Source organism: Danio rerio, chromosome 15 (assembly GCF_049306965.1).
Source record: "Danio rerio strain Tuebingen ecotype United States chromosome 15, GRCz12tu, whole genome shotgun sequence".
Taxonomy (NCBI): Eukaryota; Metazoa; Chordata; class Actinopteri; order Cypriniformes; family Danionidae; genus Danio; species Danio rerio.
This window is the reverse complement of record NC_133190.1, coordinates 26,373,277-26,388,066: the sequence shown is the minus strand read 5'-3', so window position 1 is coordinate 26,388,066 and position 14,790 is coordinate 26,373,277. Positions and strand designations below refer to the sequence as shown.

General features: G+C 34.3%; 2 protein-coding genes across 16 annotated transcripts in view; one reads left to right on the top strand and one right to left on the bottom strand.

Annotated features, from left to right (window-relative positions):
- Positions 1–1,411: 1,411 nt before the first annotated feature.
- si:ch1073-145m9.1 lies at positions 1,412–8,811 on the bottom strand. Its single transcript, XM_005157607.6, has 6 exons — positions 8,589–8,811; positions 8,337–8,432; positions 6,759–6,871; positions 6,550–6,673; positions 4,159–4,331; positions 1,412–2,639 (listed from the first exon to the last, which is right to left on the bottom strand). The coding sequence occupies exons 1-6, from the start codon at positions 8,626–8,628 to the stop codon at positions 2,574–2,576; spliced, it is 612 nt and encodes a 203-aa protein (XP_005157664.1). The 5' UTR covers positions 8,629–8,811; the 3' UTR covers positions 1,412–2,573.
- Positions 8,812–11,895: 3,084 nt separating this feature from the next.
- Positions 11,896–14,790, top strand: part of usp32 (ubiquitin specific peptidase 32) — a 92,110-nt gene continuing 89,215 nt past the window's right edge. For all 15 annotated transcript variants that reach the window (XR_012390853.1, XR_012390851.1, XR_012390852.1 and 12 more), the window contains exon 1: positions 11,896–12,086. Coding sequence is in view for 4 of the 15 variants with exons in the window: in XM_073923707.1 (XP_073779808.1) it covers positions 12,029–12,086 (58 nt within the window). In the remaining 11 variants the exon portion in view is untranslated. The remainder of the gene's footprint in view (positions 12,087–14,790) is intronic.

The following is a 14,790-nucleotide window of genomic DNA, read 5'->3' as shown; positions in this document are numbered from 1 at the left end:
TATAGACTACAATGAGCAATATTGCTTCTGAAGTATTAAAAGTTGCTTTATTTTTTGCCTTTACGTGATTTTTCTCCACCTGTGTGGAATGTTCGAGTCTTGGACTTGAATGTGATCCTATAAAAAACACTCTGTCGGGGTGGGTTGATGGCTGAACAGAAACTGAAGAATAAAAGACTGTACTCAGATTTGTAGAAGATGTTTACTCACTTGTTCACCGTAATTAATGTCATATTTCATTTGTATCATTTCTGCCAAATTGCTGAATTCATCCTAGAACCTAATGAGATATTTAATATGTAATTAATTATACACTACAGATCAGTTTGGGGTCAGTAGGAAATTAACACTTTTATTTAGCTTTTAATTTATCAAAATATACTGAAAATATATATATATATTTTTTTAAATATTATTTGTTTTAAAATTAATTTCAGAACTTTGGAACTTTCCATACTCTCAAAAAATTATTTTTGCTCCTTGTTTAAATTACTTACTTAAAATTTGCTGAAACAACACAATTCCTGAGATTTTTTTTCAACATGTTAGCCAGCACTCACACCTAAAGTTAGACATTTACACCACACTTTAAATCGTAACAGTTCTTGACCACAGTGAGCTACAAACAAAAGGTATTTTAGGTATCATTGGAAATTAGACGCTTTGAGCTTACTGTGGTTCATCTGGAAGGTTTCATGATCAAATATATAAAAAGGTATACATCAGGAAGTAATGAGAAAAAAATTGTACTGTGTTCAGTAGTTCAGTATTTGTTTTTTTTGTTTGTTTTTTTTTTCTTCATTATTTGACGGCATTAACATCCAAATCAGGTGAACGCTGTAGGAATTACAACAGTTTGCATATATGCCTCCCACTTGTTAAGTGTCCAAAAGCAACTGGACTATTGGCTTTCAAGCTGTTCACTGTGGTGTGTTTTTCACGCATTATCCCATTTACAATGAGCAGATAAAAGGTCCAGAGTTCATTTCAAGTGTGCTGTTTGCATTTGGAATCTGTTACTGTTAACTTTCAAGATGAGATCCAAAGAGCTGTCACTATCAGTCAAGCAAGTATTAAAAAGTGAAAGTTTGATTTATGATTATTAATCTGTCCAATTACTTTTGGATCCTTAACAAGTGAGAGGCACATACGCAAACTGTTGTAACTCCTATTGCGTTCACCTGATTTGGATGTAAATACCTTAAAATAAAAGCTGGCAGTCTGCAGTTCAAGCAGATCTTGTTCGTTTCATTTCAAATCCATGGTGTTGGTGTATAGAGCCAAAAATGTTAGAATTGTGTTGCTTTCCAAATATTTATGGAACTAACTGTATAATCACTGAGAGTTTTAATATAATATTTTAAAAAAATGTAAAAAGCATTTTAGAAGCTAAATAAATAAAACATACACATTTCAGATTTAAAGTAAAACGTAAAAATTTTATTTGCATACTGGTTATTTTTACATTCAAGCATTTAAAAGTTACTTACATTGCATATATGGGTATATATAAAGTCAAGCCCAAAATTATTTACACTCCTGGCAAATTCTGACTTGGTTACTTAACCCTTTGACTGCCCCTCTAGCAGATGATTGACCATGTTTTTACCGTTTTAAATAATGTCTGTTAAAGTCGTTTAAAGAATGACTGTTTTAAGTAAGCGTTAACAAACACAACATCATTGTTACAAAAATAATAATAATAATAATTGTGTTGCACTACTACACTTGATTTTGGTTTTATTGTAAAAAAAACAAGAAAACATTTTAAATGAAAATCTGAAATATTTTATGGCATTCCTCAAAAAATAAAGGTAATTTAGTATTCAGAAAATATTTTAGCAATTTTTTTTTTTAATAAATTGATCTTACACTTCATATTTTCAGATTTGTCATAGTATATATATTTATTACAGTACTTTTACCATAAATCGACATAAACCATTTGGTAGAGGCTTATATTTTAGAAATTATGGGATGTGTTGGAAAAAACTGCATCAAGTGTGTTAACTAGTGACATTAGGAGTTAAGAAATGCAATCCATTTTTCTCTTGGTGGGGTAGTAAAGGGTTAAAGAACTATTCTACTTAAACAAAAAAAGAAAATTTTCCTCGATGCCTGTTGTACATCATCTTATCTTTTGAGAGAAGCATGTGTCATTTCCAGACAAAAGTAATTCTTGCTGGTTAAATAAATGTAATTTGCCAGGGGTATAAATAATTTCAAGCTTGCTGTAGATGTAGTAACAAGTACATTTCATCAGTTTTTTCATATCCTGAGAATTTAAGCCATAAATTTGCCATTATTAACCCCATATACAATAAATATACAACAAATGCATTGACCAAACCTCACTAACAATGTATCTATTACAGTGCAGTGGGCTTCTCTTTCTAAACACTGCATTCCAGGACTCTGGCATAAATATATCTCACTTTAAAATATATTCAAGTGAAAACAACATTAGTACGCAGTAACATTACCTCCTTGATACGTTAGATTCAGCATGCTCACTCAAAGAGATGAAGTGCTTTTCAGGTGCAGTAGCCTCATAAAATATGAATCTTAGACTTTTAGTTGTTCTTTTCTTCCTCTTCATCTTTCAGTAGACATTTCAGGTGGGTTGAAATGCACCACATCTGCAAAATCACACATAAACAGTAGTGTATTTACATTCAGGTAACTCTATTGTAACTTAAAGCTTCTCTAATATGCTTTTTCAGAAATAATTTCAAATACAGTGTGTAATGAATGTAGCTTTTTGTGAATGTAGACGCCAAGAAAACACCAGTGATCGTCTAATTTACAGATGGAAGGAAAAATTATTAGCCCTCAAAAGATTTCCCAAGTAATGTCTAGTGCTGATGATACACAGGGTAATGTTTTGAGCAATGTTTCTGGGCAATAAAGGAGAGCACTGTTGTTTGACTACTTTATTATTAAGAATAGGCAACAATATTGAATTTTTGTATCCCACTGACCTACTTAGTGTCTCACCTGATTGCCCATTGACGGCAACATTGCTCAAAACGTTGCCCAGTTTATCATCGGCATAAGAGAACAGTGCAATTTTCACAGCATTTCCTATTATAGACCTTTTTCATCCTCCTTATGCATACACGCAAAGCATAATGGGTATATTTGTGTTCTATGAAAAATGTCTATATTTTCTTCTGGAGAAAGTCTCATTTCAGTTGAGTACATTTTACAAATATTATAGGGTGAATATTAATAGCCCTCTTAAGAAATGATCTTATCTCTTTGCTAAATAAGAAACCACTGTTTACCAATGACTTTCCTAATTAATCGAACTTAATTCGATTAAGACATGACGATTAAGACATGACGTAGGAGTGCGGTTTCCCAGCCCATCGAATTGATTGACAGCCACATATTAACATGTCTCTGTAGTAATGCCTATAATCATATCAACAAGACAGGATGTGCGCAAAGCAACTGTGATACAGAACTGTGATCTGTTCAGCTCACTGTGATGATCATCAATCTTCATCAAATGTGATCAAGTTTTACAAGTTTAAAACGTTTTTAAACCAGATTATGCTTCTATTGAATTACAGCGATTTTTATCGTCTTTACTTGATCACCACAGCCGAATGTCAGAACAATTATAAAAGAAGACGTTTCAATCCCGGTTTGTGGATGTTAAATCAGGTTTATTGTGTACATTAATATAACGTATGTCCATACAGCAGTGGATATTAACCTGTATCCTGTCACATTTGCCATATAAAAACAGTATAAAGTTAAACTCGCGCGCTGTGTGTCTGTGTACATGAACTTTGTAACGACATTGTGTGTGACTCATCGTAGCAGAAAGGCTTGATTTACTCCACAACAAATACATCAAATAATCATTGGGGAATTTATTTCTGTAGTATTTCTCACAAACGTTACTTGAAATCTGCTTCCTTCACGTGCTTATATTATATTAGACTTATATTAAGTCTTAAAAAAGGGGTAAAATAGGTGCTCTTTAGCTTAATTCCTTTGTTGTTCCAAAAAAATGTGATGGTGTAAAAAAACACTTTTTTTTCCAGCTACACCTAATGTAGGAGACTTTCAAAACAAAATTAGGAATGTCTATATATAACAGCCACTATTTTAATGTATAAAATGCTGGGTAAACATGCACTTCACCTCAACTGCAAAGCCCAGCACTCGTCCTGCTGCAAGCACCAGAATCCCCACAATCTGCAGCCAGTTTGGTGCACAGAGAGCCTGAGACAACACCTCATGCTGGAAAACATACAGCCACACGGGCAAAACATGGAGCCCTGCTACTGTCAGAATGCCCAACGGAGTCTTGAAGCCTGCATGAAGGATAAACAGGATTACATGAGGGCACAATCACATAAAAACACACCGTGTAAAAATCTGCATAATGATGATCTACTGATAATAATATGCAAATTACAGAACATTTACATATTGACCAGCATAAACTACCAAGAGCAGCATGAAAAAAAATCGATTCGTTAGTATATCCCAACTAAGACTGGGTATGAATTCAGACGTCTCACTTCGATTTCAATATGACTAGCAAGCTCTCCTAGCAAGAACTGCTGATTTTTTTTCTTGGGTTCCTAATTTGATTTAATGACAATATATTTGATATGGATTTTGATCATGAAAATTTCATCACATTTCAAAGCATGAACAATTAATAATCATCTTATTTTGCCAACATAGTACTTATGCAAAAAGCACTGCACTAGTGTATTTATTTATTTAGTATTTACTTCAAGAGTACACACTTAGCTGATGATTGGTAATGAGCTAGTTTGGCATGCTGTCCCGGGAGAGAGCCCTGAGCACATGAGATCCTCAAGCCCGGGGCTCCCTCCGAGGGGAGTTTGAGCTCAGCTAGATCTCCTTATACTATATCTTATGCACAAATAATAGCCTAATGTAAAATATAAAAGCAAAACATCAGTAGGCCATTTGTATTGGGTACACCTTGTAGTATTGAGGATGAGTCGTCTGCAAATGTCATATTAATTTGGACGGTCTCAGACATTTGTTAGCAAGAACTTTGGTGCAGATAATGCACTACGGCAGGGTCGAGAAAATTAAATAAAACCATATTTCAGGTAACTATCTTGGTGTTTCCAGGATTGCTAGCGCTGCGACCCAAAATGTTTGGAGCTTCCTCACCTGGGTCCAGTATGCTTGAGTCATTACTATTAACTGCTGAAGGTGAATCAGCAAGACTCTGGGCATACTCACACTAGGTACAGTTGCCTTGAACTGAGCCTAAGCATGCTTGTCCCCCCTCCCGTCTCCCCCAATGGCCCGCACTCGCATTACATTCAAGCCTGGGCACGCTTACGTCATCCATGACCTGCTTTCGCTTAGCTCATTGGAGATTTCTTCAGCTGAATCATTTAAGTCGTTTGACTTAACGACTTAACAATCAAACAGATCTTCCACTTTTGACGCTCATAAACAATCATTAAGCCCTCGTGCTGCAGGAATTAGGAGGTTTGCTGAAGGTGCAGCTGTCGTGCAGTGAGGGGTTTGCGTCTTTAATAAACTACGAGTTTGTGTTCGTTGAACAGTAAGAATGATTATTAAATACATATCAAACAGTCCCTTAAAAGTCACGTCTCGCTTTCAGTTTTGGGCTCAGGCCTGTTTTACACTCACACACAAGTGCCACGACAAAGAACAAGTGAACCGCACTCTGGCACACCTTTTCCAACCGGACCAGGGCCAAGTGAACCGTGCCTGTGCCCGATTCAGAGCACTCACACTTCTCAAACAATCTGGGAAACGGGCCTGGGCACGTTTCAGATAGCATAGAGTGAGTAGGCCCTCTGTCTTTTTTTGTGGAGTACGAATTACAAATGTGACCATTTTTTTTGTCAGCCAGGGGATAAAATGAATTTTTGAAACATGATCGTTCTCCTAAATGTCCATTGCTAATTTTTTTTTTAAATATGACAAGACCTCCACAGAGCTTGCCCCCCCCCCTTGTGGGCCGAGACCCCCCTTGTTGGGAACCGCTGCTTTAAAGTACATATGAAATAAAATAACCATATTGATTTTGTTAGCTCATAATGCTAGTTTTGTGGTGAACAATTCATCTTTAAGAAAAAAATGTCCTTGTAATATAAAAATAGAAATCTGTAAATGCACTTCCTATTAGTTTTCAGTTCAATTTTCAGGTCATGTCTGTCTGAGGTATTGAGTTTGGCTAACATTCTTAACCACGCCCCTATAACTGTCAGTTTTGACAACAAACAGAAATGGTGAGGAAGAGGTGTCTGTTAGCTTCTAATAGCTCTCTTCAAACACTTTTTCCTTTCTTTCTGAATGTAATGGCTACGTTTTGCAATAAAAAAAAACAAGCCAAGCCCACTGTTTTCTCATTTAACTTTACATTTCTCCAGGAACTGTCACAATACAAAAAATAATAATAATAATAATTATAACACGGTCATAGCTTCCGGTTTATGCAGACTTATACTAATACATACTATTATTATACTAATATTGAAATAAATAAATAAATAAAAATCAACATACCATTTGCCATCACAGCTTGCACCCAAACCGGACTCTCTGAGAAAGAATTCTTCCACTGTGCACCTCTTGCATTGTGGTTGCACACAAATACACACCACTCCACTGAAGACACCAGCCAGCCCCACTTCACATACACATAGCATACAGTCATAGTACAAATGCACTTATCACAAAAAATAGGCTACATGTCCCATACTGACTGAACTTACATCATAAAGCATGTTCCAGATCATCCCACGTCCTACATTATCAATGACCACGTCCAGCCATGCACCAAACCTAGAGGTCTGACGCAGTCGACGTGCCACCCATCCATCAACCCCTGACACAAAGATAACATAATAAATCAATGGGTGCACAGTAAAATTCTTTAAATACACTAAAACTAATAAGTGACCAAGTAAAAAATACTGTTTGCCAAAGGTCGTACCGTTAAGGTGTAAAAGTTAGCATTCGGCGGGACATGAAAACTTCCTGATAAGATTTATGAAGTTATGTGTTGCATGAACATATATTTTAGTTCAGTTAATTATAAACAGTTTAAGCTGTTTATGTTAATGAGAATGAAATTAAATGTAAAAAGATAATTAGCTATTTTAAAAATTAAGGGAGCACTTGAAAATTCTTAGTTTCTCTGGAGTTGGAGAAAACCTTTTTTAATTAATGAAAACATTTGTTATTTTACAATTGTTATTTTCTGAAGGACAGAAACTACATGAGAACATTTGTTTTATGTTTAATCAGATCTTTACAGAATAAAAAATATATATTTTTATAATGCATCAAATAAAATGAGTACCATTAGATAATTATATTTAACATCAAATTGAATAACATTGTTTATTTTTATATGTTATATTGCTGTAATACTTATTTTAAGACATCTTGTGGCCCTATTGGAAGTTTACTGAGGCCCCCTAGTGGCTTAGGCCCGTATTGAGAAGCATTGCTGATATGTTGAAGTCAGAATTATTAGCCCCCTTCAATTATTAGTCCCCGTTTATTTTTTTCCCCAAATTTCTGTTTAACGGAAAGAAGATTTATTCAGCACATTTCTAAACATAATAGTTTTATTAACTCATTTCTAATAACTGATTTATTTATCTTTGCCATGATGACAGTAAATAGTATTTGACTAGATATTTTTCAAGACACTTCTATACAGCTTAAAGTGACATTTAAAGGCTTAACTAAGTTAATTAGGTTAACTAGGCAGGTAAGGGTAAATAAGCAAGTTATTGTATAACCATGGTTTGTTCTGTAGACTATAGAGAAAAAAGCACTAGGGGCTAATAATTTTTACCTTAAAATGTTTTTTTTATTTTTATTTTTTTATGTAAACTGCTTTTATTCTTGCCAAAATACAACAAATAAAACTCTCTAGAAAAAAATATATTATCAGACATACTGTGAAAAAGTCCATGCTCTGGTAAACATCATTTGGGAAATATTAAAAAAACGAAAAATTCAAAGGAGGTTAATAATTCTGACTTCAAGTGTAAAAATAAATAAATAGGTCAAGAAATAAAGGTTCCACCAAGGGGTTCTTGTTGTAATTTCATAAAATGATCATTTTGAGTTCATAATTTAATAAAAAAAGTAAAAAAAAAAAAACATAATATAATATTTCAGTTAATTGTTTTGTCATTGAATATTTTACTAACAACAGAAGCTTTTACAATTTTGCATGGATGTTAAATGTTCTATTTGAAAGCACAAATGTCTGTAAAGAACCTTTATTTTTAAGATTGCATGTATTTATATAGTCGGATATGTGTAGTACTTACCATCCAGAATAACAGATAACACATACAAGGGCACAAAACAATGTGGGTCTCTATACAGAATCCAGGCAATGAGAACAAGAAGGATTCGGATGTAACCTGGAAAATCATGATAGTTAAACAAATTGTTTTACTAAGAAAAGTAATGTCATTAAAGTATTTAGGGTGATTTCAAATTTGCTAAACAAATTGTGCTGCGTCAAAAAAAAAAAAACCTAACAAAAAAAAACAGCAACATGTTATGGATTAACTCACCAATTAGGTTGGGAACATAGAGAATGACCTGGAAGCCCATTTTACAAGCGCTCCTGCAGCAGGCGCGTGTCTACAGTTACAGTCTTCTGTGTCATATTTACACAACCTTGCGTAATCTATGTGAATAGCAGCTATTCAAAATAGCATTATGATCATAAACGTTTATTTCATACTGCAGGTGCGACCTCTTCCCCATGTGTCATTTACAATAGAGCAGATAAACAGAGGTCACTTCCGGCTTTCTGACAGACTGTACACGCGTCATTTAGGTTGCAGTAAAAAGATGTCTTTAGATGGCGCTAAAAGATCAGCGCCTGAATATCAATGCTGAATATAGAGTTTTTGTTACTTTAATTGAGATTGATGAAAGGTTAGCGCTAAATGCATATGTGCAGCCTGCTGATGTATATCTGCATAATTACTTGTCAAAACTGATTTTAGGTTGATCACGTCCTTTAAGAACAAAAGTCAAGCCAAGCTAGTGATGCTTCTATTATGAACGAGATTAAAAAGTCTTACAATCCTTATTGTTAACTGAAATAAAGTTAATCATAAATAAAAGGTATTTTTTAAATCCTTAAATAACAATAAATAAATAAATACATAAGTAAGAAACTATTAACTGGCCAAACAAGTTATACAAATATTTTCTTTAAAATATGAAAATATAAGGTGTTTGCATGTTCTCCCTGCGTTCGCGTGGGTTTTCTCCGGGTGCTCCGGTTTTCCCCACAACCCAAAGACATGCCGCACTAATAGGTGAATTGGGTAGGCTAAAATTGTCCGTAGTGTATGAGTGTGAATGACTGTGTATGAATGTTTTCCAGAGATGGGTTGCAGCTGGACAGGCATACGCTGCGTAAAACTTATGCTGGATAAGTTGGCGGTTCATTCCACTGTGGCGACCCCGGATTAATAAAGGGACTAAGGCGAAAAGAAAATGAATGAATGAAAATATAAATAAAAATCCAGATATTAATAAATACATTATAATGGTCAATAATGAATATCAAATGTGCAATAATACCTATATAAAGAGAACCTAAAATATTTTAATAATTTGCTTAGGAAAAAAAAACATGCAGCTCCTAGTTAAAGCAAATTTAAAACAGAACATTAAAAATGTATTGTTAATAATAAGAGTCCAACAAGTTATAAAACCCACATTTTAGGAAGCTGATCAAATTTACTCAAAAATAGCTGAGGCTTTCTATCTAGAGCAAACATGTACTGCCTCCACACAGTACACAATGCCAGAATATTTTTTTCACCAGGAAAAAAAAGTTGACTCATGAAAGTCTTCTATGCAATAGCATGAAGAGCTTTTGCATGATTTCTTGACAGAACAACGGTTGTGTAGATGACACACAAAGTACACACAACGTTGAGTAAAACTAAAATAAAATAAAAATATGTATATGTTATTTTTATATACTCATTTATGAATTCAAACCACAATAAAACCAGTTGTTACTGTTTACTAAAACTAAAGGTATTGCAATTATTTGTTAATAAAAAAAAGTTTAACAAAAATATGATACTATAATACAATAATATTTATATAAAAACATTAAACATCAAGTAAAATTAAAATAAAACTTGAAAATATTTATACATTATTTCTATAATCATTCATTAATTTTCCTTTTGGCTTAGGCCCTTTAATCTAGGGTCGCCACAGCGGTATGAACCACCAACTTATCCAGCACATGTTTTACACAGCGGATGAGCTTCCAGCTGCAACCCAACACTGGGAAACACCATAGACTCTTGCACACACTCCCCACGCCAACATGAGGAGAACGTGCAAACTCCACATAGAAATGCAAACTGACCCAGCCAGGGCTCGAACCAGCGACCCTCTTACTGTAAGAGATTGTGCTAGCCACTGCGCCACGTGCTACCCATTAATTGTATATACTCATTTATAAATTAAAACCACACCCAAACCAGTTGTTACTGTTAACTAAAACTAAAAGTGTTAAAAAAATTTTGCCAATTGAAAAAAAAACCAAAACAGAAATATACTATATATATATATATATATATATATATATATATATATATATATATATATATATATATATATATATATTTATTTATATATATATATATATATGAAAATATATTAAGTTTATATACTCATTCATAAATTAAAACTTAAAGTTAGTTTAAATTTAAATTTAAACTTAAAATTAAAAATAAAGTTAGTTTACTAAAACAAAAAAATATTACAATTATTTTTGTCAATTAAAAAACTAAACAAGAGAAAAAAAAGTATATATATATATATATATATATATATATATATATATATATATATATATATATATATATATATATATATATATATATATTCATTCATTCATTCATTTTCTTGTCGGCTTAGCTTCTTTATTAATCCAGGGTCAGAATGAATTTCAGCAGAATGAACCGCCAACTTATCCAGCATATATATATATATATATATATATATATATATATATATATATATATATATATATATATATATATATATATATATATATATATATATATATATATATATATATATATACATGCTGGATAAGTTGGCGGTTCATTCTGCTGAAATTCATTCTGACCCTGGATTAATAAAGAGGCTAAGCCGACAAGAAAATATATGTATACACACACACACACCCTTAAACGTCAATTAAAATTAAAATGAAACTTAAATATTGGAAAAGATAATGCATTTTAATAGTACACGATCAATAGTGTTGTATAAATAGAACCAAAAACAATGCTACGTCAAGGTGGAAAAACTCTTAAAGCTACATTGTAAAACATAATAAATTAAGTAACGTTATAGGCTATAAAAAAAACTCGAATTTTAACCATATTTTTGGTATGTGATGAAAATAATGAAAAGCAATAGCCGAGGCTCTCCAGAGAAAGAAATTTGCTGCCTCCACACGGTGCTCCGTTCCAGAAAAAGACATTAAGTTGATCAGAGTCATCCTTTCATAATTCGCTTTTTAATTACAGCATTCCATTTTATTATCGCCCAGTATACACCATGCACTTTTAAAATAAAGAATGAGGTGTTGTTGAGCTGATGCAACGCGATGCAAGCCGGTTTAGGGGCCTCCTTACAACCACGCAAATTTCTAATATCTAAAATCAATCACGGAAATTAAAGTCGACTGCACAACAACCGGATGAGGGAAGCGTCAGCGCTGCGTTTCTTGCGCGAAACTGACGCTCATCCGCCCCCTGCACTATGATTGGACAAAACTCACGTGATTCAGTATGGAGGCGTCGGCGCTCGGACGCGTCACTCGTTGATAACGCAAAACTACCGCTTGACTTGATAGGAACACCATACCGAGGGTAAAAAAACAAAACAACGGAAAACAAGGCAACAGGCACCGGTCTCACTTTGCACATTTCTGACATTGCCATGAAATGAGGGCACCATGGGCGCCAAAGAGTCACGGATAGGCTTCCTTTCGTATGACGAGGCCGTTAAAAGAGGTAAGAGGTTTGAGCTTCAGCGATTAACGGCGGTCAGTCAGTTACGCGGCTGCGCTAAGCTAGCGTTAGCAGCGCTAGCCAGCTAGTTAAGCCCACATATTAACTCTTTCTGCGAGCTAACAAGCCTCGACCTGTCATTTCACAGAACTGTTATGCGAAGTAGCGGGTGGTAAATGTCTTGAGGGATGAAGGTGGGGCTGTTTGGGCTTGTCTTTGTTTTATTGGTGTAATGTTGTTGTCAGTGGTTGTGTCCCAAAACCCAGTGAGTTGTGTGCTTAGATTTTTCCGCATACTATTCGCATTCCTAAACTATCGAGATCCCCCAAAATCAGGCAATGTGAGGTTTTGACACGCAGTCAGTGTCTATCTAACAGCCGACTAGAAGTGTAACTAATCTGGGTGGTGCTGGAGCGTCTACACTGACAAAACAGATTTCCCTAATCTGTCAACATTTCTCAACACCACCGTGGTGTTTATCATGTACCCTGTCGCACTTTATCAGCTCTCTCTTCCTAAGCAGACAGTAGAAGTGCTTTCTCTGACACACTCAAATCAGATTTTTGCACTTACTACTGACCGGAGGATTTCCATCGCTTTACCTTCCGTTATTCTTGTGGTGGTGTTATTTAGGGGTGATTTTCACTTTCATAGGGAAGTGGGGTTTCTTCAAGGCTTGTTAAGCAACCGAAGCACCATTTAAGTCTTGGCTTATTTGATGCTGTTTTTGAAAGTCCGGTTGACAAGTCATTGACAGCTTAGCTGTGATCAGCTCAGATCGATCAGCTGTGAAATGTGTCCTCATTTAGGATGTAAACAAATATTTAAAGGGAAGTTCCTCCCTGTAATAAAGTCCTGCCACATTTACCTATTGTCATACTGATTTTAAACCTTTATGGCTTTTTGTTGGCTACATTAATAATACATTTATCATTTAAGCCTTGATTTAAGTGATGATGTTTTATAAAGTCATATTGACAAGTCATTAACAATTCCTATCAACTATGAAATGGGTCCTCAATTAGGATATAAACAAATATTTAAAGGGAAGTTACTCTCAGTAATAAAGTCTTGCCACATTTACCCATTCTCATATTGTTTTTAAACCCGTATGGCTTTTTTATTGGCTACATAAATAAGATTTTTCAAGACAATATTTAAGTTTTTTATAAGTTGTTATAATTATTATATATATATTTTTTGGTCATTTATTGTCTGAGTGGGTCACACTGAAATCACCCGAGGTTGAACAAATAATGCTAGAATTGTATTTTTGTTTCATTTGTCCAGTGACAACTGGTGATGATAAGGCATATATTTTGATGATGTGTATTGGAAAACTGTTTAATTAAAAATGTATCCTTAAAAGTGATCACACGTGAACACAAATTAATAGAGGAAGTAAATATAACTATTCAAATGATATGCACTACCTCTGCAATTCATTGGCCTTATATTGATAGATTATGTATTAGGCTCTATATGCAAAGCTAGAGTTTTAAAGCCAACGATAAACTTCTGGTGAAGGTTTAATGTGACTATTTTAAATTTCATAAGGTGTTTTTGCAGCATTTACGTTGTAATGTAATTACAATACATTCAGTTAAAGAGACTTAAGCATTCACTTAGTTGTTCACTTAGTTGTAAATTGTATTGGAAAAACTGAGGTAAAATATAATATTTAAAAGACATGGCGAGCGGAAATGGAGTTTAACGCAGTGCTTTTTATCCAATCTGAGACCCACTTCATAATGTATATCTAAATGACAGTGATATCACTGATATAATATCACTGATTTTTAAAGAAATCAGATCTTAAACATGACAAATTTGTAATGGAAAGACAGTTCACTGGAAGCCCTTGTGGTGCCTGGCTGAAAATTAAAAGTCAGTGTGCGTATAGCCCATTAAAGTAAAGATAGTTTGATTAAGTGTATTTGAGCCTACAGAACTCATCCACCTATTATAAATATGTATTTTCAGTGATCGAATCACAAGTGGACAGCCGAAATGCATCACTATTTCTACTTAGTTATTAGGTTGCATTCACATGCATGTCTTGTGACCACTTGTGTTCAGATCGTGGAGACCCTTCCTTCCTTATTTCATCAGGCTCAACATCAGTTTGACAAGAGAGCTGAGTGTGATGCATGACAACTATTGAATCCCATGTAACACAGCTTATGAGTGAGTGTGAAAGCCAGCAGAATGTGGATGACACCTGCATCTTTGATTGTAATCCATTTGTTTTGATATAACGCAGTGAACTCTGAGTACCTTGTTTTGATGCACTTTCTCTGAACAAGTCCCAAACTGATCACATGTTCGGTCAGTAGGCAGAGAGTAGGTGGTCTTTTGTCACTGTTTGAATACATTTGACCACATGAGCATTACCCTATGAAAACAGTTTGATCAAATTTTGATTGTGATCGTCACACAATGGGGTCGGTGCACAAACCAAAAATATATCATAGATCCTGTTGTTTACACCGATGATTAGAACTGTTTGCTTTTTGATGGGACACAACCCAATCTTAATAACAGGTGTAAATCTGACCTTAGACTGACAGTGACAAATACATGTACTGTAAATTAGTCTCTGTTGTGGCATAAACAAGGTCCTGAATTTGTATTCTTGATTTTAAGGCTCTGCATCTGCTTTTTGTTTGTTTGGGTGAGGATATAAGTTAGTGTTTACATTGAATAA